This window comes from Perognathus longimembris, chromosome 28 (assembly GCF_023159225.1).
Source record: "Perognathus longimembris pacificus isolate PPM17 chromosome 28, ASM2315922v1, whole genome shotgun sequence".
NCBI lineage: Eukaryota > Metazoa > Chordata > Mammalia > Rodentia > Heteromyidae > Perognathus > Perognathus longimembris.
The window spans coordinates 2,655,397-2,678,379 of record NC_063188.1 but is presented as its reverse complement, the minus strand read 5'-3'; the positions used below and the strand labels follow the sequence as shown (position 1 = coordinate 2,678,379).

The 22,983-nt window shown below is 49.2% G+C and overlaps 2 protein-coding genes across 2 annotated transcripts; both read left to right on the top strand.

Annotated features, from left to right (window-relative positions):
* The first annotated feature begins 5,605 nt into the window (after nt 1-5,605).
* Nucleotides 5,606-10,211, top strand: Prrg3 (proline rich and Gla domain 3). Its single transcript, XM_048336666.1, has 2 exons — nt 5,606-5,761; nt 6,122-10,211. The coding sequence occupies exons 1-2, from the start codon at nt 5,702-5,704 to the stop codon at nt 6,647-6,649; spliced, it is 588 nt and encodes a 195-aa protein (XP_048192623.1). The 5' UTR covers nt 5,606-5,701; the 3' UTR covers nt 6,650-10,211.
* Nucleotides 10,212-19,060: 8,849 nt separating this feature from the next.
* On the top strand, nt 19,061-22,084 carry Fate1 (fetal and adult testis expressed 1). The gene is made up of 5 exons (XM_048336678.1): nt 19,061-19,166; nt 19,496-19,614; nt 21,058-21,158; nt 21,342-21,531; nt 21,953-22,084. The coding sequence occupies exons 1-5, from the start codon at nt 19,061-19,063 to the stop codon at nt 22,082-22,084; spliced, it is 648 nt and encodes a 215-aa protein (XP_048192635.1).
* Nucleotides 22,085-22,983: the final 899 nt, after the last annotated feature.

Below are 22,983 nucleotides of genomic sequence, written 5' to 3'. Positions count from 1 at the left end.
AATGGGCCTCACTTCAGCTTTTCGATTTTTCCTACGTTGACTCCAGTAGTTAAAAGCTTGTGGTCACCATTCTCGTGGCCCTTGTCCCATCATGCCTGCTGAACCTCCCCCAAGGCGGAATGTGGTGGGGTCCCTCCACCTCGCCCTCCTTCCTGGCCCAGACAAATTCCTTCCTCTTTCCTTTCTATTCCTTAGGGTTTTCCAAGCCCATTTCCTTCTTCTGCAGCCTTTTGACGGAGGCAGGAGACAGTCTCTCCATTCCTTACATTTTACAAGAAAGAAGCCTGCCATCCCGGGTGGGGTGGGGTGGGGTGGGGTGGGGGGAGATAAGGAAGGAAGGGAAGGTCACTCCGTCACTGGCAGCAGGCGGCCTCTCCTCAGCCCTTCTTCTGTGGGCAAGGCGGGCCTTCCTTCCACGGCGCCAAGTGCCCGGGCCAGGGCCAGGTCGGCCTGAATGGCAGGTGAGCCCGGGTAGGGAAGCAGAGGGAGGCTGGGGTGAGCTGTGCATGGACGCCTGGCGCACGGGCCTTGGGTGCGGCCGCTCGAGCCCGCTGCTGCGCCAGGTGTCGTGTGGCCCTGCGGTCTGGGTCACCGGGCGCCAGCGAGGGGTGCTAGGGTCCGCGGCGCGCCCAGGGCCCGCTGGCCAGGCCCCGCCCTCCCGGCTCGGGCACGGGCGCGGGCAGGGGCGGCGCCGGCAGAGCGGGGCGCGGGCGCGCAGTGCAGGGTGCGCGCTGCCGCCCCTCCGGCCCCGCGGCTCGGCCCTCCCTCCCTAACCCCTAGGCCTGCTCTGCTCGCCCTCACCCCTCCTTCCTCCCCGGGCCCCAGCGGCGGCCTGGTGCGCGCTGCAGCGCTGGGATCACGGCCTTGGCTCTCAGGGCACGGCGGTCGTGCCGCTTGAGGGAGGCGCGCGAGGCGCGGGGCGCGAGGCCAGAGCTGGCACGGCGGGGTGTGGGGGGGCAGGCAGCAGCGGAACCCCCCAGAGGAGAGCAGGGCAGGCAGGGGGGTGCCGAGGTAATGGGCAGGGCCTGGGCGCCTGGCTGTGAGGGCGGGGGCTCCAGGCGCACTTTGGCCCTGGCTGGGCTGGCCATGGGGGCGCCTGGGGTGGCAGGGGTGTGCGGGGAGTGGGGCGGTGGGGAGCAGGACGGGGGGGACGGGGGGGAGGGTAAGAGACGTCAGGCCTGGGCCGGGGGCTTGGCCGACGGGGCGCAGGTGGGCGGGGACAGGGGCCCTGCTGGCAGAGGCGCAGCAGCGAGGTGGCGGGCTGCGATCGCAAACAGGGCGGCCACCTCCTGGGCCTGGAGCACGGTGAGGCCGTTGGTGGGGCGCCCTAGCCCCGAGGGCGCGGTTCGCTGGTGGCCAGGGCCACGGAGCTGGGCGCCGGCATTGTGGGGAGGGGGATCCGGAGTCCTGGGGGGCCAGAGCGTTTGGGGGCTGGAGCAAAGCTGGTGGAGGAAGAGTGTTGCTGGGCCTCAAGTGGGAGTTGATGAGCAGGGCGCTGGTGGCAGGCGCAGGTGGGCCAGGACACGCACTCCCAACGCTGGCACGATGGCAAAGACACAGGAGGGCCCAGACTGTGAACTTAATTGGGGAGTTGCCATGTCACTGGGTGGGTGGATGAATCAGGAGACTGAGGAAATCACAAGACCCTTTCCTGGCTATCACTGACAGAAATCAAAGCGCTTTGACAAGTGGTTGGGAGGCTCTGCCTTGGGACACCAAGTGCTCTGGTGGCTGCTGGTTTCCATGTGAGGGACTCTGGGAGTCGTGTCCCAGAGTGCTGCGATTCAGGCGCTTTGGCCTGGGGTGGAGTTAGGAAGGTGTTTGTGGGGACCGCTTGCCTGCCTGCCTACCTTCTTTTCTTTCCAGCCTGTCAGGATTCACTTGTGTGCCTGTGGAGAGTGGGTTAAAAATTCTTTCAGCCTACAATGAGCTCTACAGTATCCACCAGGGGCCGGAGGGACATATACATGTGCGACAGCAGCAGCACTCTCTGTCTGGAGCCCTCATGCTTCCTCACTGTTGCCATAGCAACTGCCTATTGATGGTATATTTATAGGGGAAGAAGCAGGCCCTAAATTTTGGGGAGGGAAGGGGAGGAGGCACCCGTGGCAGGCAGCAGCAACAGCAGTGATGGTGGCTACAGAATTACTAATGGAGTAGGCCATGGCAAGGGAGCTGTTTTGGACAAATCTTGGCTTCTTTGAAACTCAAACTAAACTAATGACTTTTCTAGGTGCCAGAACAACACCAACATGGGGTTAAGGTTTATGTACTTGTGCATGTACCAAGGTCTCTGTGTTTGGGACAAAAGATGGCTGTATGTAAGCTATTATGTAATTTTTCCTTGTAAAATGTCTTTGAAAACATTGAAGTTTACTTCTTGCCTCACTATCACCTTCACCCATTCTTTTCAAATCCTGGCCTCCATGTCGTTTAAGCAAACCCCCTTTTTCTTAGGTATACTTCCTCTACAACCCCACTGTATGGACTTGGGAGATGCATGATAGCAGCAGAATTTTCAGATAATTTCCCTTCTCTGCCATGATGGATACCGACAACCAGCTGTGTCACACTGGCAGACCTGTTGGCAAATTCTCATCTGTATGTTGGTAGTTTTCCATGAGGTTGTGACAGGGTGACACACTGATATCCCACAGGGGTGTTAGCATTGCTGCCTTTTCCGTTGTCAAATTTTTTACTTTGTATCCTGCCTTAGTTTCTAAAAGGATGAGAAGTCATAAGTGCATGATAACCATATGACTCTGCAAACACAAATATTGAGGTGTACCTCAATATTTTCAATGACGAAAAAAGTGTATTGCTTAACAACTGGGCTTCCAGGACACCTGTGCTTGATTGTCAGTATTAACACTGGCAGCTAAGTGAAAAAGGGTACTAGCATCAGAGGTTACACTGCTTTTGTGTCTTACATCTCATTGGAGGTTCGTCACTGAGCACAAGCTTCTGCATGGGGAGAGGAACAATGGGATGATTGCTCTCACATGTAGATAGTGTGACTCAGTACTCCAGAATGTGTGTGTATGTTAAGGAGGGATGCCATGTCCATGACTGACAGGCTTGGTAGCTCCTTAGCAGGAGAAAGGCTTTGGGACAATGGCCCACATCAGAGGTCTCTCTTCTACTGTGTAGCTCAGGTTTTTGTTGCTGTTGTTGTTGTTCTTGTTTTGCTTTGTTGTGGTGCTGGGGATGGAGCCCAGACCCTTGCTTGAGCTAGTCATGTACTCTACCACTGAGTCACATCGCCAGCCCTGTGTCCATGTTCATCGTTTCAATCTATGTCTTTGTACTTTGTTGCAGTGGTCTTTAATGCAAAGAGAGATGACATGAGGTATGCTTCCTGAAGAGTCCAGTATCTTGCCTCCATTTCTTGGGAAGAAAAACTAGCATGTCATGTGGGATTGGCCCCAGTGGAGTTGCCCAGGGATGATAAGAAATAGCTATGTTGTATATCGAAGATCAGACCATGTGGAACAAGTATCCACTGGAGGTTACTGTAGGCTACTCCAGTATTGGGATTGTTGCTACTTTAAATTTGCTATTGGAGGGGCAAGCTTGTCATTGGAGGTGTCTAGGACTTGCCACTGTGAACAAAATCTGTTCCAAATGCAGCTCCTGCGTCTGCCATTGTCAGTTTACCCTTACCTATGTTTATAAGCTTCATTTCTTCATCTGTCACTGTGATCCTTTCCAGTGAGAAGGCCCCAAGGACTCATTTCAAGATTGAGAAACAAGGGGTTGGGGATGTGGCCTAGTGGCAAGAGCGCTTGTCTCGTATACATGAAGCCCTGGGTTCGATTCCCCAGCACCGCATATACAGAAAACAGCCAGAAGGGGCACTGTCGCTCAAGTGGTAGAGTGCTAGCCTTGAGCAAAAAGAAGCCAGGGACAGTGCTCAGGCCCTGAGTCCAAAGTCCAGGACTGGCAAAAAAAAAAAAAAAGATTGAGAAACAAGGAGCCTCAGCCCACAGGAACTTTTTTTTTTTGACAGACCTGGGGTTTGAATTCAGGGCCTGGGCACTCTCCCTGAGCTTCTTTTGCTCAAGGCTACTACTTGACTACTTGAGTCACAGTGCTTTTTCTGTTAATGTGGTACTCAGGAATCGAACCCAGGGCTTCATGCATTGTATGCAAGCACTCTACCATGAAGCCACATCCCCAGCCCCAGGAACTTTTTTTCTTTTTAAAGAAAAAAGTCCTAAGGTCTTCTGGATACTCAGTCTGTTTTCTAGAGGGAAAGAGGAGCTGGAAGATTTGCTCTGGGCTCTACTGCGTCTAGCAGGATTCTGCTAAGACTTACAGGACTGTTGAGAAGAGTTGTAGAGGAAAATAAGAATCAGCAAGAGCTTGAGGTGCTGCACCTCATAGTACTGTTCGGGCTTTTACACTAGGGCCATTTGGTGGAGTCACATCTCAAGGCCAGGAGGGTGCCTATAGTTCTCTGGATGTTGTTTCACTATAAATCTGCTTTTTCCCTCCCCAGGCAAGTGAGCCGGTGGTGTTGAAAGAGCATCATGGCAGGTGAGTTTTTTCAGGCTCAGCATAATGGTAGAAAGGGCCATGCCCAAGGGATCATGGGAAAGGCACATATTCATCTTCCAAGTCCATTCCAGCTTTCTTGTCCTCAGAGGCCCCGTGGCCATTGTCCATTTAGCTCTTCAGCAGCTTTCCATCCCTCAGATTCCCTTCTGGAGTGTGCAACTCGGAGCTAAGCTCTATAGGCTCACCAAAGTCATAGGCCATGGGGCTTGCCATTGAGGACTATCACTTGACATGAGAACTACAAAGTGTCACCTTTGAGTGAACACTAGGAGTCAATGTTAGCTCTTTCATGTTCAACTCAGCTTGGGGCAGTGCCTGGCTCATGTCAGGTCAGTCTGGATTTGTGTTTGGAATAAATCAGTTTGGCTATTGCGCTATGATAGTTTTGCAGGAAGGGTCTATTCCAAAGGAACACCTAATGAGATTCTGCATATTAACTTCCTAAAGCATTCCCAATGTCCTTTCAGGTCCATATTTTCCAGTGTCAGGCTCCACAATCATGTTGATTTTACTAGAGTGCCTCAAGCAACACTACTGATGCTACATGGCCTGATCGTTTAGATGGAGCAATGCCACTGTAGTGGGACTTTATTGCACTGGTGTTCATCCTACCAGTGTCAGTCTCCAAGAGGAAGTGATTCTCAGGACAGGGGCGGAGATATTTTCTTTTCAAGAGAATTTGGAGATATGATGACTACAGTAGTTATAATTCTCACACTTGGTCAGGTGCAACAGGAACTTCCCTCTTTAGTTAGGTCCCCTTTATTTCTGTATTCCCAAGCGGCTGCTCCTCGCTGGGACTTTGGTGTTCTAGACTGAATATTATGGCATCACAGAAAGACATCACCTCTGTGTGTCTTGCTTGGTCTTTTGTACTAGATGCACAAAAAGTAAAAACATTTACCTTTGGCTGAAGGTCTGGCATTGCATCTGCTTGATTTGCCTTATCTCCTTCAGTAATTGTGTCTCTGGGTGCACAATTGTGTCCCTGGGTGATTTGAAAGAGCCTCTGTGTAGCTTTACTGCGGCTCTCTCCCCAGTGTTTTTGGAGGCCAAGAATGCCCATGCAGTCTTGAAGCGGTTTCCTCGAGCCAATGAGTTCCTGGAGGAGCTGCGCCAGGGGACCATCGAGCGCGAGTGCATGGAAGAGATCTGCAGCTACGAGGAGGTCAAGGAGGTGTTTGAGAACAAAGAGAAAACGGCATGTACTTCCCTGGGGCTGGCTTCTGGAATAACAATCTTGGGTACCTCACAGTAGTCATAAGCAAGAAAGGAAAGCTACTCTGGCCTGGGACCAGAAAGAAGCTGAAAGAGTGGCCATCCAGTGCTATTGGAAGGGTTTTTGAGGCCTTCCTCTCTGGGATGCCATGTCCTTTGCCCTTGGTGCTCTCCATAGATGCCAATCAGATGGGGAAAGGCAAGAGGAGAGGAGGCTTGGTCATGAGCAACTTAGTAGGAGACTTAGGGGAGGCTGCTGAGGTCCATGTGGTTTATGAGTACTTGGCAAGTATTATGTGGGGCCCCTTACCCCCAGATGTCAGTGGCTTCTTTTGTTTTACAGATGGAGTTTTGGAAGGGGTACCCAAATGCAGTCTACTCGGTCCGGGATCCATCGCAGAGCTCAGATGCAATGTACGTGGTGGTGCCCCTTCTGGGGGTAGTCCTCCTGATTGTCATCGCCTTGTTCATCATCTGGAGATGCCAGCTGCAGAAAGCCACCCGCCATCACCCTTCCTATGCTCAGAACCGGTACCTAGCCAGTCGCGCCGGGCACAGCCTCCCCCGGGTCATGGTGTATAGGGGCACTGTGCATAGCCAGGGGGAGTCCTCTGCGCATCGTGAGGTGGGGAGTAACCCACAGGTAGTGCTGGGCAGCAGCCGGGGAAGCAGAGCCACGGTCCGGCTGGAGAGTACCCTCTACCTCCCTGAGCTCTCTCTCTCCAGACTGTCCAGTGCCAGTCCTCCCCCCTCTTATGAAGAGGTGACTGCTCCCCAGGAGGGCAACATTGAGGAGGCCAGTGTCTCGTACACTGACCCGCCCCCAAAGTATGAAGAGATAGTGGCCGCCAGCCCTGGCACAGACAAGTAGTGGGTGCGTGCCCTGGCCCACACGAAAGCCTCTTTCATGGGCCTCCCGTTTTCTTTTGAACATTTGAAAGACTGTGCCACCACATAACAGCCTTAGCCTCCTTGTTGCCAAATAATTCCCTAACCGTGGATTTTTAGGAAGCCAGTTGGCACACACAGGTGCGGAGGTGGGGAGTACGGACCATGCATGAGTCAAAGCCCACTGGGAAGAGCGTAGCTCCTCTAGCGGCCCCCCAACTTTGCACCAACCTGTCCTCCTATTGGGACTGGCTTCTCTGATGCCAAAGGAATTACTCCACTCTGTTGGCTGTGGCCAGAATCTCCACAGGCTCCACCACTGGGACTGTGGGGCTGCTTGGAGATCTGCCTGTATCTGCAGGCCTAGGCCATAGAAGCGAGGGAGAGAAGCCAGGCCTACAGTACCTGTGTTCCTCAACAGTTCCGAGCTTTCTGTCCTTGCTTATATGAGGACAGGGACCAGAATTGATCAATGAGCAGAGCAAAACATGTAGTAACAGATGAACCAACAATGGACACCCTAGAATAAAACAATAGCACCTGGACCATTCACAGGTGGCCAAGGGCAACCAGTTGGCCATATCTGTGGTGAGACTCTCCTCCAAGCCACACCCCCACACTCCTGACCAGGTTGAAAGTAATGTTTGTAGCAACCTGGCAGGAGGACAGAGTGTGAAGGATGCAGGGCAAATGGCTGGGTGGCAAAGCTCCTTCCTTTATATTGACCAAGGGGCCCATATGAGCTTTGTCATCCTGTTCTGATGTGCTTGGCCTCCCCACACCTGTGTACCACTTGTGCTAAAACCACTACCTGCTGGCATGAGCCCACTTGAATCATTGCAGCACTTTGTCAAGGGAAAATTGGACATTCCTGACCATGTCTGTGGATCCCACAGCCTCTGAGTAGTTAGGGTACAAGCTGAGAAAGAGAGAGCTCAAGGATTTGCTTCTTGTGTAATTGGTCAATTCATAGAGCAATGAAAGTCATGAGCTTGGCCTCTTTGGCACTGAGCACTCTAGCTTTGAACTGGCAAGATACTACTTTTTTTTGTGAATAGCTGCATTCTGATTGATGATTTTTTTTCCTAATGCCAGTGCCCACCTGTGAAGAAGAACCTAGTGTCTGTGTTTTTACAAATTTCTTACTGGGAGAATCAACGACCTGGGGTTGAAGGCTCATGTGGGGTGTGCTCTACTGTGGCCAGGTGTTGTTCCATTTTCTGTGAGGCTTTGGGAACAGTTGGGCAGAGATAATCTGCCCTGTAACTGTCAGTGACCATGTATAGACACTGCTGATACCATCTCTCCCCACCCCATCTCCATTTTCCTGGACTCTGTGCCAAATCAGTTTTCCTCTGTGGTGCTTTAAAAATGTAGCAAATTTCTGTGGGGCCCAAAAGAGTGCAGTAAGGGACTACTGACAACCACAGTAGTTTAGAACCCAGAGTTGACAAGCTTCCTTAATCCAAACAGCTCTCCCAGGCAGACATGGGGACTCCTTCCTTGCATGCAGCTAGTTCTGCGGTGAGGTCTAAGATGACTTTAGGAGGCCCGTCAGGTCCTGGGGACATTTCTTGGGACACATTTATCCCAGTAAGGCTACTGCCATGGATAACTGGACTCTGTGGTTAGGTTTTCCATTACTTCCCCTACCTCACAGGCCACTGGAGGCTGACTGAACTCATGCTTGTGAATTGCTTAAAGCCCCCTGGAACCAGTGAGGTGTGCTGCTAGCAAGATACTTCTAGAAGTAGCTAGAATATAGCTGAGGGCTTCTTATGCCCGTGATATTGAGTCTCAATCTGAAGAGTCAATCTTATTCCAGTTGCGCTTTTTCCTTGAGTTTTCTTGTGCTGGAGATGTTGGCCAGATGACATTTCAACTTAACTCCCTTCTTCTTTCCCTCCCTTGGCCCTCTAATATTACAGTCTTTCCCTTCCCCATGAGGGTTTTTTTTTTCACCTCGGAGGCCCTTATTTTTTTCATGATGGAGGCTGGGATTATTTCCATCCAGCCGTGTTGGAAGACCTAGATGAGCTGGAAGGTCTGGGGCCAATCCCAGCTCGCCAAGTATTTTAGCAAGCAGGTGTCCAACTGTGATCTGGAACCACATGACAAGACAGTTATCCTAATGTGTCTTCTCCCTAACTAGCAGAGAGTCAGGGACAGACTCCATGGACTAGAGCTGCCCAGTAGCTTGGGGCTGGGTGGTCATGGGAGAGAGCAGGAAATAGAAAGCTGGGGACTGGCCTGTGGTGGAGAGCATGTGTCCCTTAGGGGGTGAGGACCCAGATACAGGAGAGCCGGAGGCCACTCCTTGTGGCCTTGGTCTTGGCTCAGGTGCTTCTCAGAGTTCTTCCAGGTGGGGTGTATCAAGCACTGTGGGATGGTTCTTCAGTGTATTGGAAAAAGACAATGGGCATAATTCCTCGTGGTGCACACTTGGCTTTATGAATGCCCTGTACATATATTTTCAAACTCTGTCTTTGTATGGGTGTTGATTTGATATAATGCTAACACTTCAGTAGGCACATTTTTGTTGTTTAGGGATGTGTGTGTGTGTGTGTGTATGTTTACATGTGGACACATTGCCTTTTCTAATTGCTTATCTGATACAATAGCTGGTGGGTGGCTATATTTGAACAAGGAGAGATCCAGTGTAAAGGAAAAAATGCCACCCCTGGGACAAGGCAGCCTCATGACAAGGCCCTGTGTAAGCAAAGCTGAGATTGGCTGCTGGCATCGCCAAACTCACTGCCTTCCATTCCTTCCCCCAAAAAAAGGCTTTGGAAGAAGATGGAGCAGCTCCATTTCGGAGTCTCTTCCCTGTGAGACCCTTACTCACACTGCTTTCTGTGGCATCTGTGGCTGGAGGAAATTTGAACGTCTTGAGTGGTGTGTGTGTGTGTGTGTGTGTTTGTGTGTGTGTGTGTGTGGTGTGCTCTCACTCATGTATGTGTGTCTGTAAGGATATGTGACTATTGACTTTGAGAATGGTGGGCTAGTTCCTTAGATATTTTTCATTATCAAAAGAAAAGGCTTTCAATATTCTTGAGATGTGACTCACTTGTTCTCAACCAAAAACTTTGTAACACTTTTTAAAAGAAAAACAAATCCCAATCTCATTCCTCCCTTGCCACCCATTATCTTGAGTTTTCAAAACGAAAGCACAACAGGAGACACGGGGTGCTCAGGTGCCGGTCTTATGTGCACACCCCGCACAGCTCAGCTGTGCCCACTCAGGGGGCGTCAGTGCTGAGCAGTTGGCCCTGGGCGGCTGAGGCCTCCATCGCTTCTTCCCCGCCGCACTGCCATTCGTGTGAATACCTTAGGGTGCTCCAGCAAATGGAATCAAGCCCATGTTTTGGACAATGTGTTTCGAGTGGGCCAAATGTAAGGAATTAGGGATGGGAAAGTGGCTTTTTTGGGTTAAGAAGTTGGAGCCAGGTGCTTCTCCTCCTCTAATGGAGGGAGACTCCCAACCCCCAGCCAGCATTGGTGGTTTGACAACCCAATGACATCTCATAAGAAGAAAACAAAAATCCAACACTGCCTTTAGAGTGTTCTGTTGTGCAAGTGAGAGCAAAATGACTTGACTGGCCAGGGCTCTGTCTTTCTAGACACAGTCAAAGCAGAGCTGCTATGCTAGGCTGCTTCTTAGCTTAATAAGTGACAAAGGTCCATTTCAGGATGCCCCTCCCCCCATTCAGAAACAACTGCACCCTCCCCTCCGACGTCTACTAACCCTAATCAGTATAATTAGCTCATTTTAAAGTACTATTAATCACACTGCTTGCGACTACAGGAAAAACCCATTAATTTGAAGCCCGCTAATTCAGAACTTCAAGAAAATTGCAATTTGAGATAATTCACAGTAGCTGTAATTCTTGTTACATAAAAATATTTGAATTTTTTTACCCATTCAGTCAGTTTTCTGAGTGTTGAGTGTAAGAAAAATCGAGTTTAAAATTAGTACCTCCTTCCCAGAAATGGCTTAAGGTACTAAGGATCCCTTCTTTTAGTGTGCCTTCAGCTTTGGGACTTGGCATTTCTCCTATGTATGGCTTTCTGTGCAAAGTGGCCCCTGTTCTCTTTCCACCGTGAGGATGTTGGATGTTGCAACCTTGCCTTCCACTCGTGTATTTATACTGTGAGTAAATACAGTTTGTGATCTTCACTGCAATTTCCACACAAGTATTCTGTGAAGCAGATGTTGCACTAGCAGCCTGGCTGCTGCCATCATTCATTCCCAAATGTTCAGACTTCCGGAGCTTTTCCTTTCCCAGGCTGTGGGCAGCCAGCCTCTCGCGAGCAAGCATTTCTGACAAAGATATTCAAACAGCACACCCCCTTGGGCTTAACGCCCCCAACAGTTGCTTTGCAGTACTGATATCTGACCGCTGACCGGTGCCTGCCCGTCTTCTGCCCGCCCCCCCCCCCCCGTGAGCATTAACGCAGATATGCAGAACTGGGACCAATCCCCCGGCGGCTGCTTTGCCTTCCCAGATGCCACTTTCCCAGGCCTGAATACACTTGCTATCCCCCCACCCCCGTGGTTGTGAATTTGTACCATTGGAAACCCTGCTATGTGCAACTGAGCTTAACGACATGATTACTGTGAAATGGGTTCATTGAGGGTACCACTCTGAATTGTGCTCCTATTCATGTGGTGATCCATGTCAGCTGGGAAATGTGTATATTCAGTAATGTGTCAGGATTTCCCTGGAGCCTGGGAGCAACAAACCAACCTGCTTCTCATCTCTCTTGCTCACGCCCTTCTCTGGCTCTAAATTGTTGAATTTAGCTGTTACCTTTTGTCTCTTTCTGTATAACATGATAATGTATAACAATAAAGTGCAAATGGTATTACTGTGTTCTGTCTTGGTCCATCCTGGATCCCTCCACTTCTATGGGATACAGATGACTGTGGTTCAAACTTATTTTGCTAAAAAGTCAGACCCTTGAGAAAGAAACAGCCCAAACCAGTTTAGGAACAGGAAGCAGACATGTTCTTGATCCTAAAGTTTATGTCCATGGGTGTGTAATATGATTCCTCGACAGCCCCCATCCCCCTTCCTATGAGTTAAGTAAGATCAGTCGCAGATCTTGGTTAGCAAATTCCTTGTCACCGGATCCTTGGTTACTGACAGGTGTGCCTGTCAGTAAGATGCCCTGTCAGTAAGATGCCAGAAAGATGCCCTGCTTGGGTTCAGAGCTGGGGGCAGTGGTAGGAGGGAGGAGGGTTCCTTGCCTTGTGTCAGTGGGATACAGTGCCTAGGCTTTCCCTGGCCAGGCTTCCTAAGTACTGAAGAGTAAGGCTCAGAGACTATGGTGCCCCTCTGTTTCTGTGCAGAGAAAATATAGGCTTAGTTAGCCCAAACACTCCATGCTGTGACATGAGTGGTTGCTGGCACAAGTTGTGCTAAACCCCCATAATGAAAGTTATAAACAAAACACATTTGCAGTGCTGGGGATTGAAGCCAGGCTCCCGTGCATGGTGATCAAGTGTCTACTGTCATTAAGCTACACCTCCAGCCCTCTCGGTAATGAAAGAAATCCTGTCTTTAAGTAAGAAAAATCCTGGCAGAGATAGAACAATGTTAATGAAGTGAGGGGCCTCACAGATAATTCCACAACAATCCCAAATGCTCAGCAATGGCATTGGGTTCATTCTTGGCCCAGGCTGGCTTGGTGAGTGATAACTATTCCTCTGGGAATATTGGAAAGTGAAAAGTGATCTCTTCAAATAGACCCTAGCATAAAGATGGGGTCAGGTTCTGGAGCTGGGTTTAGAACCTGAGGTTCTTTTACGAGAGATACAAGGCCAGCCTGGGGAAAAAAGTCCATAACAGTCTTGTTTCCAATTAATCACCAAAAAGCATGAAGTGGGGACTGGCAATATGGCCTAGTGGCAAGAGTGCTTGCCTCATATACATGAAGCCCTGGATTCAATTCCCCAGCACCACATATATAGAAAAGGCCAGAAGTGGCGCTATGGCTCAAGTGGCCAGAGTGGTTGCCTTGAGCAAAAAGAAGCCAGGGACAGTGCTCAGGCCCTGAGTTCAAGGCCCAAGCCAAAAAAGAAAAAAAACAACAACAAAAAGCATGAAGTGGAATTGTGGCTCAAGTGGTAGACAGCTACCTTTGAGCAGAAAAATTCAGGGACAGTGCCTAGGCTGTGAGTTCAAACCCCAGGACTGGAAACAAAAAGTCTTGGCTGACTATAGTGTCTGATCAAAGCCTTAGCTCCATATATTAGTTTTCTAAACCTACCATAAAATACCACTGTCTGGTGGTTTGAACAGGAGCTCATCTATTCATAGTTATGAAGAGTGGAAGTCCAGGATCAATGTGGCTTCTGAGGTCTCTTCTCCTTGGCAGTTCGGTCCTCGTCCTACACTCCGGAGGTTAGGAGGAAGGCCCTGAGGTGCAGCCCGCCTGAATAAAGCCTTGCTTTTGCATTTCGGAACGTCTGGCTCTCGGTGGTCTTCTTGGTGGTCGTCTCACGACTTGGGCATAACACTAGCTGCCTGGAGCAGTGGGCACAGCTTGGTGGGGATGGGAATGGAACAAGCCATAGCAATGGTTCATGATGGGCATGGTGGGTCTGGGTAGTGAGATCTGCAGAGAAAACCTTCCTGAGGAAATCAGGGCCAACCCAAGTGACAGATTAGTAAATATAACCTAGGTAAAGAGCATGGGAAGGCATTACATAAGGCAGAGGGAGGTTATGTAAGAAAGCCGAGGGGCCAGCAAACCCACCACGAGGAGAAAGTCTAACAGAGGATGACGCTGGATAAAGTTGGAGGGAACTCAGTCTAGACAGGACCCTTTTGGCCATGCTTAGAACTATGAAGTTGGCCCAATAATAATGGAAGAGCATCAAGGAGTTCTTTAATGAGCAATAGGCATGGTTGGGTCCACTCACTTGCCATATGGTGAATAAGGCACAGGAACCCAGGAATCAGAGAGATCCCTGCTGTCTACCATTTCCAGTCATTGGGTTTAATTCCTGGATCTTCATTTCTTATCTGTGACTTTAGGTAATGCAGTTGGCCTCTCTGTGCCTCCATAATCCTGCCTAAGACAGGTGAGTAATGGGTAATGAAACGTGAAGCACATGATCTGCTTGGAATCAGCTAGTGACAGTGGATGACTTTTTTATTTGCCTCGTAAGACCTGCCCCTCCCCCTCCCATAGTACTATCCTTTCTCAGTCTCTGAAATTGGGGCATCTACCATGCATACTATCTCTACTTTTTCACTGGCCAAGCAGCTTGCTACTCAGGGTAGTCTTCCTCAATCAACTAAAATCAACCCTTTTCTGGGGTCTCTGGGGACCTCCTGATGGCTCAGTCCAATGAATCCATTTCAGTTGTCAACAGGCTTGAGTTCTAGGAAGCAATTACTATCACTTTCCACTGCTCCTTTCGTTTCCAAAAGCCCGCACTCATGCTGCTACTGTTGTCCTCTCGCTTGCCCAGGTTCTTCCTGACCCACCTGCTCTCCACCACTGACCATTTTCCCTCAGTCTCTGATTTTCCTGATTTACACACACATCATGGTAACTGGGCACAACACAACTGAAAATAGCTACGTTTCCATTGTAGGAGTCACCACACAGCTGCACCAACTGGCTTTTGCCTGTAGCCTCTCATTGCAAAGGGTCAGAGTACCCTGGCCTCTTAACGGGCATGGACATTGGAATGGAAGATGGGGAACTGACACCCTCTAGGTCTTTCAGTCTGTTGCTAGCTTTTTGGAGACAGCAGACAGGAAAGAAGGAGAAGGAAGAAGCAAACAGGGCAGTCCTGAGTGAGCCCTGTGGGAAAGACAGCTCTTGGGTGGCTGAGGCAGCCTCCCTCCGCAGAAGGAACCGTCTGGTGCTGCTCTGAAGGGACTGGGGAATGCTGTACAATGGCCTCTGGATGTGAGCACAGCTCAGGACTGGCCTGTGGGGACACAGCTTAGCCTTTTGTACTCCCGCTGCTGTGTGAGCCATGGCTGTGCTCTGTGTCTCTGTCTTTTTAACTTACTTGGCTGGAGCTTCCCGTCTCTGCCACTCTTGCACAGTTTCTACTCAATACCAGACAGATGTTGCTGTCTATGTGCGTCCCGTGGGAGGTTACTGAGTGTTCCTGATGACATGCAGGAGCTGGACAAGGGTTGTACCAAATGTCCTTTTAATCTCTCCTTGTTCGGTTGACAAAGTTACAGTAAACATTCACCATACTCCCCAAGTCGTAAGCATGATTACCACATGACTGGTTCCCTTTCACTGTCCCAAAGAACCATGGATATTCTTCCCATCAGCTTGCTTCTATCTGCCTATGGCACATAAGTGGTGCAAGGACAGGGGCCTTGTCCCAACCCTCTTCATAACACATGGCCAGTCTTGAAAGCCATATTGAATGAGGTAGGGGAAAGTGGGTGGTTCTGGGCCCATGGAAATAGGAATTGACACCAGCTCCACATGGCCCTGCTACTTTTTATTCACTACCACTGCCACCACCACCACCACCCTGTTCATGACATAGCCTTCTTTCCCTGGGCCAGCTGCAATGTCTGCAATTTGACCCTAAGTCCCTCTGTCTGTCCTTCCTGTTTCTTTAAGGCTCTGTTAGTTCCCCTTTCGCTTCCTGTGTTGGGAGAAAGAACTTGGAATTTCAGGAAGGAGAATTGTTTGCAGGCCCCTAAGCTTTGGTAGCAGAAGAAATACAGGAAGTTGCAAGCTTCCTGGAAGATCTGGGCTGGTGGGTGCCTCACTTCGATTTGGGGTACCCAGTGGTATTTAGCCATTTTTGTGACACATATTGAAATGGCTTTTAATAGAACCCCAAAGAAAAAAGGAATGTGAGCAGAATGTTATATAGGAAATGAGAGTCTATCTTGAAGGCCAAGCATCGATCAATACACTTCCCTGAAAGCACAAAGGAGTGTGAAAGAGGAACAGATGCAACTTGCCCAAGGTGTTCCATAACAGGTCTAACAGTCACTCTTGGCTGGGCTCCAGCCACCTTGCATTACTGCCGCTGAAGGAGATGGGAAGCAGAGTCTGGGCCAGTTGCTTAGTTGACTTAACAGCTGAAAGAAACAGTGTATTCGAGGCATTACTGGAGGCAGGTGTTCAGACAGGCAGGCAAAGGACAGGCCAAGAGAATGACTGACAGACCCAAGGGCAGGGGGGCAGACAGGGAAGCAGTAGGGTTTGTTGAGATAAACACCTGCTCTTTACTGGGATTGGATGTCCTCTAGGTTTGAGCAAAAACTTGCACACAATTAAAGGATATTTTTGGTTCCCAGTGGAGATGGTGTGTTCGAGATCACTATAGGGAAAAAGAGTATACATTTCCTTTGGAGATGTTTGCCTGCAAGGGAGGAAGAGCTTTCACTCCCACCCCTTTCTGCTAATAAAACAGCTCTTATTTTAATAAAGAACCAAGCCCTCCAGCAGGTAATTCACAAGAAATAAATACAGTAGATCAGTAAACAAATGAAAAATCACTCGGGTTTATTCATAATTAAAGCAAAATAAATTAAAGCAACAATCAGATAGATATCATTTTTCACTCATGATAATTATGCCTTTTAAAAAATTCCATAATATTTTCTATTAAGAAGATTGGGAAGAAACAAACATTTTCTTTCCCTTCATGGCTCCTGTTTGGGACAGCCTCTTTGGAGGGTCTATTAGCAATATGGGTACTATAAGTTGAAATCATCAACATAGAACCCCAGACTTCACAACTCCACTTCTAAGTACTTGCTCTACAAACACATTTGTACCGGTGTGCAAAGCAGCAAGTCCAGAAGTACTCATTGCCACATTGTTTGTAAAAGTAAAATGTCTACATTCTCAAAATGTCCATGGGTGGGTGGAGGGAAGCAGCGAGGCTGCTTGATCATTCTGTTCCCATGTGAGGGTATCGGCGAGGCACATTGTTTAGTTAAAAAAGCCAACTGGAGAACAACGTGTACTTCTGACACAAAGATTCTTTGGGTAAAGACTGCACATTATACACATAGACATAGATATAACAGATGTGTTCTGCACTCCTCTTTACCCTTTCCCAGGGGCATCTTTCTAACCATCAAGTGAGGGGTGTTCTCTGGCCTCCCCTGGAAGTCTCTCATTGGAATGCAGTGTTCGCAACCAGCTATGTACACCACCATGGCCTTCTTCCCGGACCCAGACACAATGGAAGACTCATCAGATCACTCCGTTCCCTGGGGGCTCTAGCCCTTCCTCTGTCCAACATTAGCTCATCAGACAGTAGTCTCCAGTGCAAGAGAGGCCAATCTAACACCCCAGGGTCGGGAAGAAAGACTGTGCACTCTTTTCTTGACTTCCAGTGATGGCTTTTTATGCCACCAAGGGGAAGTGGCTCTCATGCACCTGGATCCCCTGTTCCCGTTCCCAGGAAGCCCCCATGGGTCAAGGCAAATTGGCAGTAGGAAGCAATTGCTTCTGTTTTCAAATCAGAACTCCAAGCCCTGTGATAAGGCAGCACCAGCACCATTCTGCTCTATTGACTTCTGAGTGTTTTCCCACTCGACCAGCCCTGTATTGAGGGGAGTCAGATCTACTGCCCATCAAGCTACTGAGGCTCAGAGAAGGAAAAGACTCACCTAAGATCTCATAATGTTGAACTCGATGAAAGACTGAGAAGGGCATGGGGTTGCCACCTATAATATAATATAATTTCCTTGAGAATGTCAGATAAGTCAGGAGTCATTTTCAGCGTACGTATGCCTCCAATGTTGCACAGATCATAATAATAACACAGTGCTTTATCTATGTGAAGTTGAAATTTGTTTTCTCTGTTGTGTTTTCATTTGCTCAACTTGGCAGCTGTAGCTGGACAGACACATAAGGCTCCAGCTTCCTACATACTCGCAGCACTTTCTCTGCTCCTAGCAGGGCCTCTCTGGAAAGCTCCAGTTTCACTGCAGCTGCTCTGCTGGAGTGGGCAAGGCACAGCCTTCTCCTCGGAGTCTTCCAAAATGCATGCAGGGCCTGTGTATCCGAGCTGCACAGGTGGGCAGGCAGGCAGCCCAAGACCACACTGATCTCTCTTACCTAGTCTTGGTGTCAGCACTTTCCTCTATTTCTTCCTTCATTTTCCTGTTTTTTTTTCTTTTTCTTCCAGTTGGCCCTGGCTTTGCTTGATTCCTTTGACAAATCCCCTGTTCTTCACTTAAGGGTTGTAGAACTTGTTCTTACAGCCAAGCCTTCGTGGCTGGAAGTTGTGTTAATCAGGATCCTCCAGAGGAGTGTAAGGGACACAATGTGTGAATGTATGTGTGTGCACACTCACATGTACATAGAGATTGATTTGAGCAACTGTGAGGCTGAGCACTGTAAGACTGGACAGCAGGCCGGGAACTCATACAGGAGTTAGCCTTTGGGCTTGAGGCCAACTTTTCTATTCCTTAGGGAAGCCTCAGTGTTTGATTTAAATAAATCTTCCACTGATTGAGGGCCACCTGCTATTAAGGAGGATTATCAGACTTAAAGTGTCCTGTGTGTATGCGCTAAACACAGCTGAATAATACTTCCAGTGGGGGACAATGATGGAGAGAATGAAATTGATCACAAAGCATTGTATGCATAACCTGACTTACACAACTGTAACATCGTTGTACTAGTAGGTAATAGTTTAAAAAGTACCTCCATAGCAACATTGAGCTCACTAAGGACTAGAACCTGGCCAAGCTAATGCATGCAGGTGACCAACATGGTGCTTTAATCAATAAGGAAACTGAGGGAAAATTTAAACTTAGACCACGATGTGAGGACTCAGGCCTCTGTTTTTTCTTCTCTGCTGCTTTGGTTCTCATGGTTTCTTCCCAGGCTGATTCAGCTAAAAATTAAAAACAAAAAACAAAAGGCATCTCCCCTATCCTGGAACTGTGGATGGAGGGAGGCAGGAGGCAGCGTGTAATCTTCAGAGAACTCCTTCTGATATAGTAGTATGCTGTTGATTATTGTCTTGAGCTAGGCTCATCAAAACAGTGATAGTCCTGGGACACATCCTCCTTTGGGCCCTGTGCCAGTTCCTGCCTTTCCCTAGAACTGATGGAGGCTGGACCCCACCTACCCCTCTCCCTACCAACTAAATCATGGGATTTGAAAGAAAAAATAGTTCTCACAAGCAAGGCTTTGAGCCATATCTCTTCTAAGATGCTTACATAGTAACAGAGGAGACAACCAGGGGCTCAGCCAAGCAGATAGGGCCAGAACACAAGGTACCAAGTCCCAGCTCGTAGCCAGAGAGGGAGTTTGTCTCCACCCCTATGCTGGGGTATATCTGCCTTGAGCTCCTCTCCCTGGGTGGAGTGACTTTCCTGGAGCCGCCACAGTGTCTTCCACCGGGGAAGAGACGAAGCCAGTCATGGCAGGTAACCCTGCCACCATCAAGGAGGAGTTAGAAATGTCCCTGGCTGAGGACTCGGTGCCGGAAAACCAGCCACAAAGCCAAGAGAACATGGCGATCACAGGTAAGGAGTCACTAAAATGCCCCAAGGCTATAGCCAGCCCTGTTGGCATTTGACTATGCTTATGCGCTGCATGCATACATTGTGGAGTATGCGTACATGCATCAACACATGTGTATGTGTTTATACACATGTGCACCCACATATATGTGCTGGAGTCAGAGAATTTGTGTGTTGGGTAACCAGAAGGAAAAAGGGGTGGGGGAGGGGAATAAATGCGAAATTTTGAAGTCCAAGAGGAAAGAAACAGGCTCCTGTCTCCCTCTCAGCGGCCACTGTCTACTGTAAAAATTGATGAAATGTTTCTAGAGTATTTCTGTTCTTCTTGATAGAAATGATAGAGCGTGGACCCTGGTCTCCAGGTGTTTCTCAAAGGAGACAGAAGTTGGAATCAAAAGCTGCTCCTTCTGGTGCACACTGGACTACGTCTACCTCCCGTGTCAAGAAAACGGTAAGTTTCAGGTCCTGGGCGCATGATAGATGGGCTGACCTGGGTGAGGTAGGAGGCGGGGAACAGCTCCTGGCTGTTGGGGCTACGGCCTGACTATGAGAGACCAAAAAGGTCAGAAGCTGGTTGTAGGGAGTCATCAGTCACTTACTCTTATTTTATCTTCCAATCTCTCAAAAAAGTTTTCCAGCCTTTTGATTTCAATCGACAGGAAATTTAAGGGGATAGTGTAGAAATTGTACTAGAGACTTGATATTAATGAAACAAACTGAGTCTAGCAAAGTTCCTAAGAAATCCCTTCCCAGCCATGCCTTTCAAGTCAATATTGTTGCTTAAGAACAGAGGAGGACTTCAGCCTTTTTTTCAGGTGACAGGTGAGCCCTGGATGTCTGTTCCTGTGTAAGTAAGAATGAAACAAATAGAAGAGATATTCCAGACCTGTTTATATGTATGCCCCTGTCACGCCTGCCAAGTAGCAGGCTCTGCTTCAGCGGAGTGAGTGGGCAAGGAACATGCTGGCATACAGGAACCTCTAAGTTGCAGAAGGAAGAGGGTTTTATTTGCCAGCATTAATACCCCAGCTTTCTTACTCATCTGGTTTTCCTTCTTTTGGCTTGGGATAAATGTGTGGCCGACAGCCAGGTGGAATGAGCAATGTGTATATGACTGTCACTTAGTGGGCACTTCAGAGGAAACTTTGAGAGTATGTGGACTAATGGTTAACAGGGCAACCTCTGGAGCACAGTGCTCAAAATATAGGCTCTGCTACTTACGAGTCCTGTGGTTTGGGCCCATTGCTTAACTTCTCTGTGTTTCAGTTTCTCCATCTTTCAAACTGACATGACAATAACACCTCATTTACAGAGTGGTAACCTGGATTTGAACACTTTATGTTGATCAGGGCTTAGAGAGTGGCATTGTCCCAGGAAAGTGGGTGTGAAATAATTTGTCTGGAACTGGAAAGCCAGAGCTAGGATTGAATACCAGGAGGGTCTGCCACTGGCAGCCATATTTGACCCCTTGTTGCCACCTTGTTCTTCAAAGGCACTCGATGCCTTTTGGCTTGCGAGGTTCTCTGTGAGGAATCTCTAACAGATGGGTGACCTGAAGGAGTCTGTGGCTCCCCAGTAGCCCTAGTGAAGGTCAGGTGCTAACACCTTGTCTGTCAAGTGGGCTTTGACATTATGCTTCCATAGATTGTTCCGACTCCAGGTGATATTGATCTGTGAAAGTTGTGGCAGGGGACAGGGATACTGTTATTGTTCCTTTTTGTCACAATCTGAAATGCCTGGAGCACCTGAAAGGCAGAGGGTGAGTGGGACGCTGCATCTTCCAGTCCCTGATTACAGAAGAGCAGGTTATCTCATGGCTGTGCACAGCAAAGTATGAGGAAGCTATTTAGGCAGAGCTGAGCAAGTGACTTGGAGTGACCTTTCTTCTTCATAGGGACATCACTCACAGCTGCCCAGGATGCAAAGAGACCAAGGCCATGGGGAAGCCCATGAGAATCCTGGCCATGCCCCAAGCATGAGATACAGCTATGATCGGTAAGAGCTACAGTACCTTGGGCCCTGGCAGGTTGGGTATGTACGTGGCAAGGTCAGTAGCCTGAGCTGGAAGGAGTGTTGTTGTTTTTGTTTTTGTTTTTGTTTTACTATTGAATTCTGTAGTTTTCTGGCCATTTGGGTCCTCCAAATATAGCCCTCAGGCTTAAGCCCTTGTTACCATAGAAGGGAAGGATTGGAGGCCAATACAGTCACTCTGCAAGAAGCTCCCTGCATTATCTCCTTGCTACTGGCCTTACATTGGGCCAGCAGCAAACTGACTGTTTTTCCCGCCGGCAGCCCTGCAACAAGTTTGGTGGCAGAGATAGGCCTGGAGGAGCTCACTGGACTGGAGATGGAAGTCATGAGACGACAGGTGAGTGGCTGTTGATCATGGACCCACATCAAGTGGAGGAAGCGTCCTGGTGCCTTGGGGTGGGTGATCTTGATAATAAGGAGCTCCTGGGTGTATAGTCTTATAGTGTGTGAGGTGAAATAAGGCTGCTTTCACTTCCTCCCAGGTCCTATGTTGATGACCACTGTCCAGGTTCCCTCATCTCAAACATAGTGCAAAGGAATCAGGGAAGAGGAAAGGCGGGGCAATATGTCTCAAGACTCATGCTAAAAGATTGGATAAAGGAGTGTTTTGGTAGAAATTAACGTTATGGAGAAATACTGGGGAGTAGGAGCTTAAAGTCAGGTCCTTGTCTTCCCCAGGGTAGTTGGGTTCACTGAACAACCACCAAGCTCTTTCCTGTTGTCATTTCATACTAGCCCTGCTTTAACTCTCTCCACAGATGCAGGTGATCACTGCGCGCCTGCGTGTTCTGGAGGACCATGATGCCACCTGGCGCTACAAGGAGACTTTGCTCTTCACCCTGCTGGTGTCTGCCTGCATTGTCAACCTGTGGCTGTGGATTCGCCAGTAATGCGTCACAACCAGGAGCACCCCGCTAGAGCTTTCACCCGCCTCCCTTCTTTCCTTTTCTCCTTGGGCCACCCTTGCCTGTCCTCCTTCCAGCAGCTTTCAGGCAACACTGGGGCCATTGTGTGGTCTAGTCACAACCCCTGCCTGGGTCAGGTCAACTCATTGCACTGCACGTGCAGCTGCTGGCAGTCTGGAGGACCTGTGGGTGGGGAGACAGAGCAGTACCATTACCTACAAGAATCCCAGCTCAAGCCTTGCTGGGCATACCTCTGTGACCCCCCATCTCTTCTGTTCCATCCTCTGTGGGCAGAGGGTGGCTGTTTCCTCCTTCCCTGATTCATTCCACATGGCTCACACTGCTCTGCTTAAAGAACATAATAAAATTTCAATGCCAGCATCAAAACCTGGAGTCTGAGATTCTTACATAAGATGCGTCTGTGACAGTGGTGGAGAGGTACGCCGAGGAACAGTCCCTCTCATCAAAGGCCTTGAGGCTTTGGGAACTCAGCTGCAGCCATCTGCTCCCTATCCCCTGGAATTCACAAAGTCCTTCCTGTCAGTGGCTGTCAATGAGTTGTGCAGGTGTGGCAGCCCAGCTGGTGCAGGGACACAATCAGAGGAAATCTGCAAGGGACCAGAAAGCAGCTCATTTGCCCAGGAGGAAATTGAGTTCATGAAAGGGGAAACATGGCCTTGAAGTTTTGTAGAAGACAGTAGCAGGACTGGACCTGGGGTGGGTTTCCTTAGTACTAGCCTAGGGAGTGTTCAGTCTCCTACAGATTCTCTGAGAGAGGGTGAGGTTCATCCACAGCTCTGAAGGCTGAGTCATCCCTCCCTTGGGTACACAGCCACACCAGGCATGCCCTCCACAGAGTGTGTGCACTGGGCTGCTACTGTTCC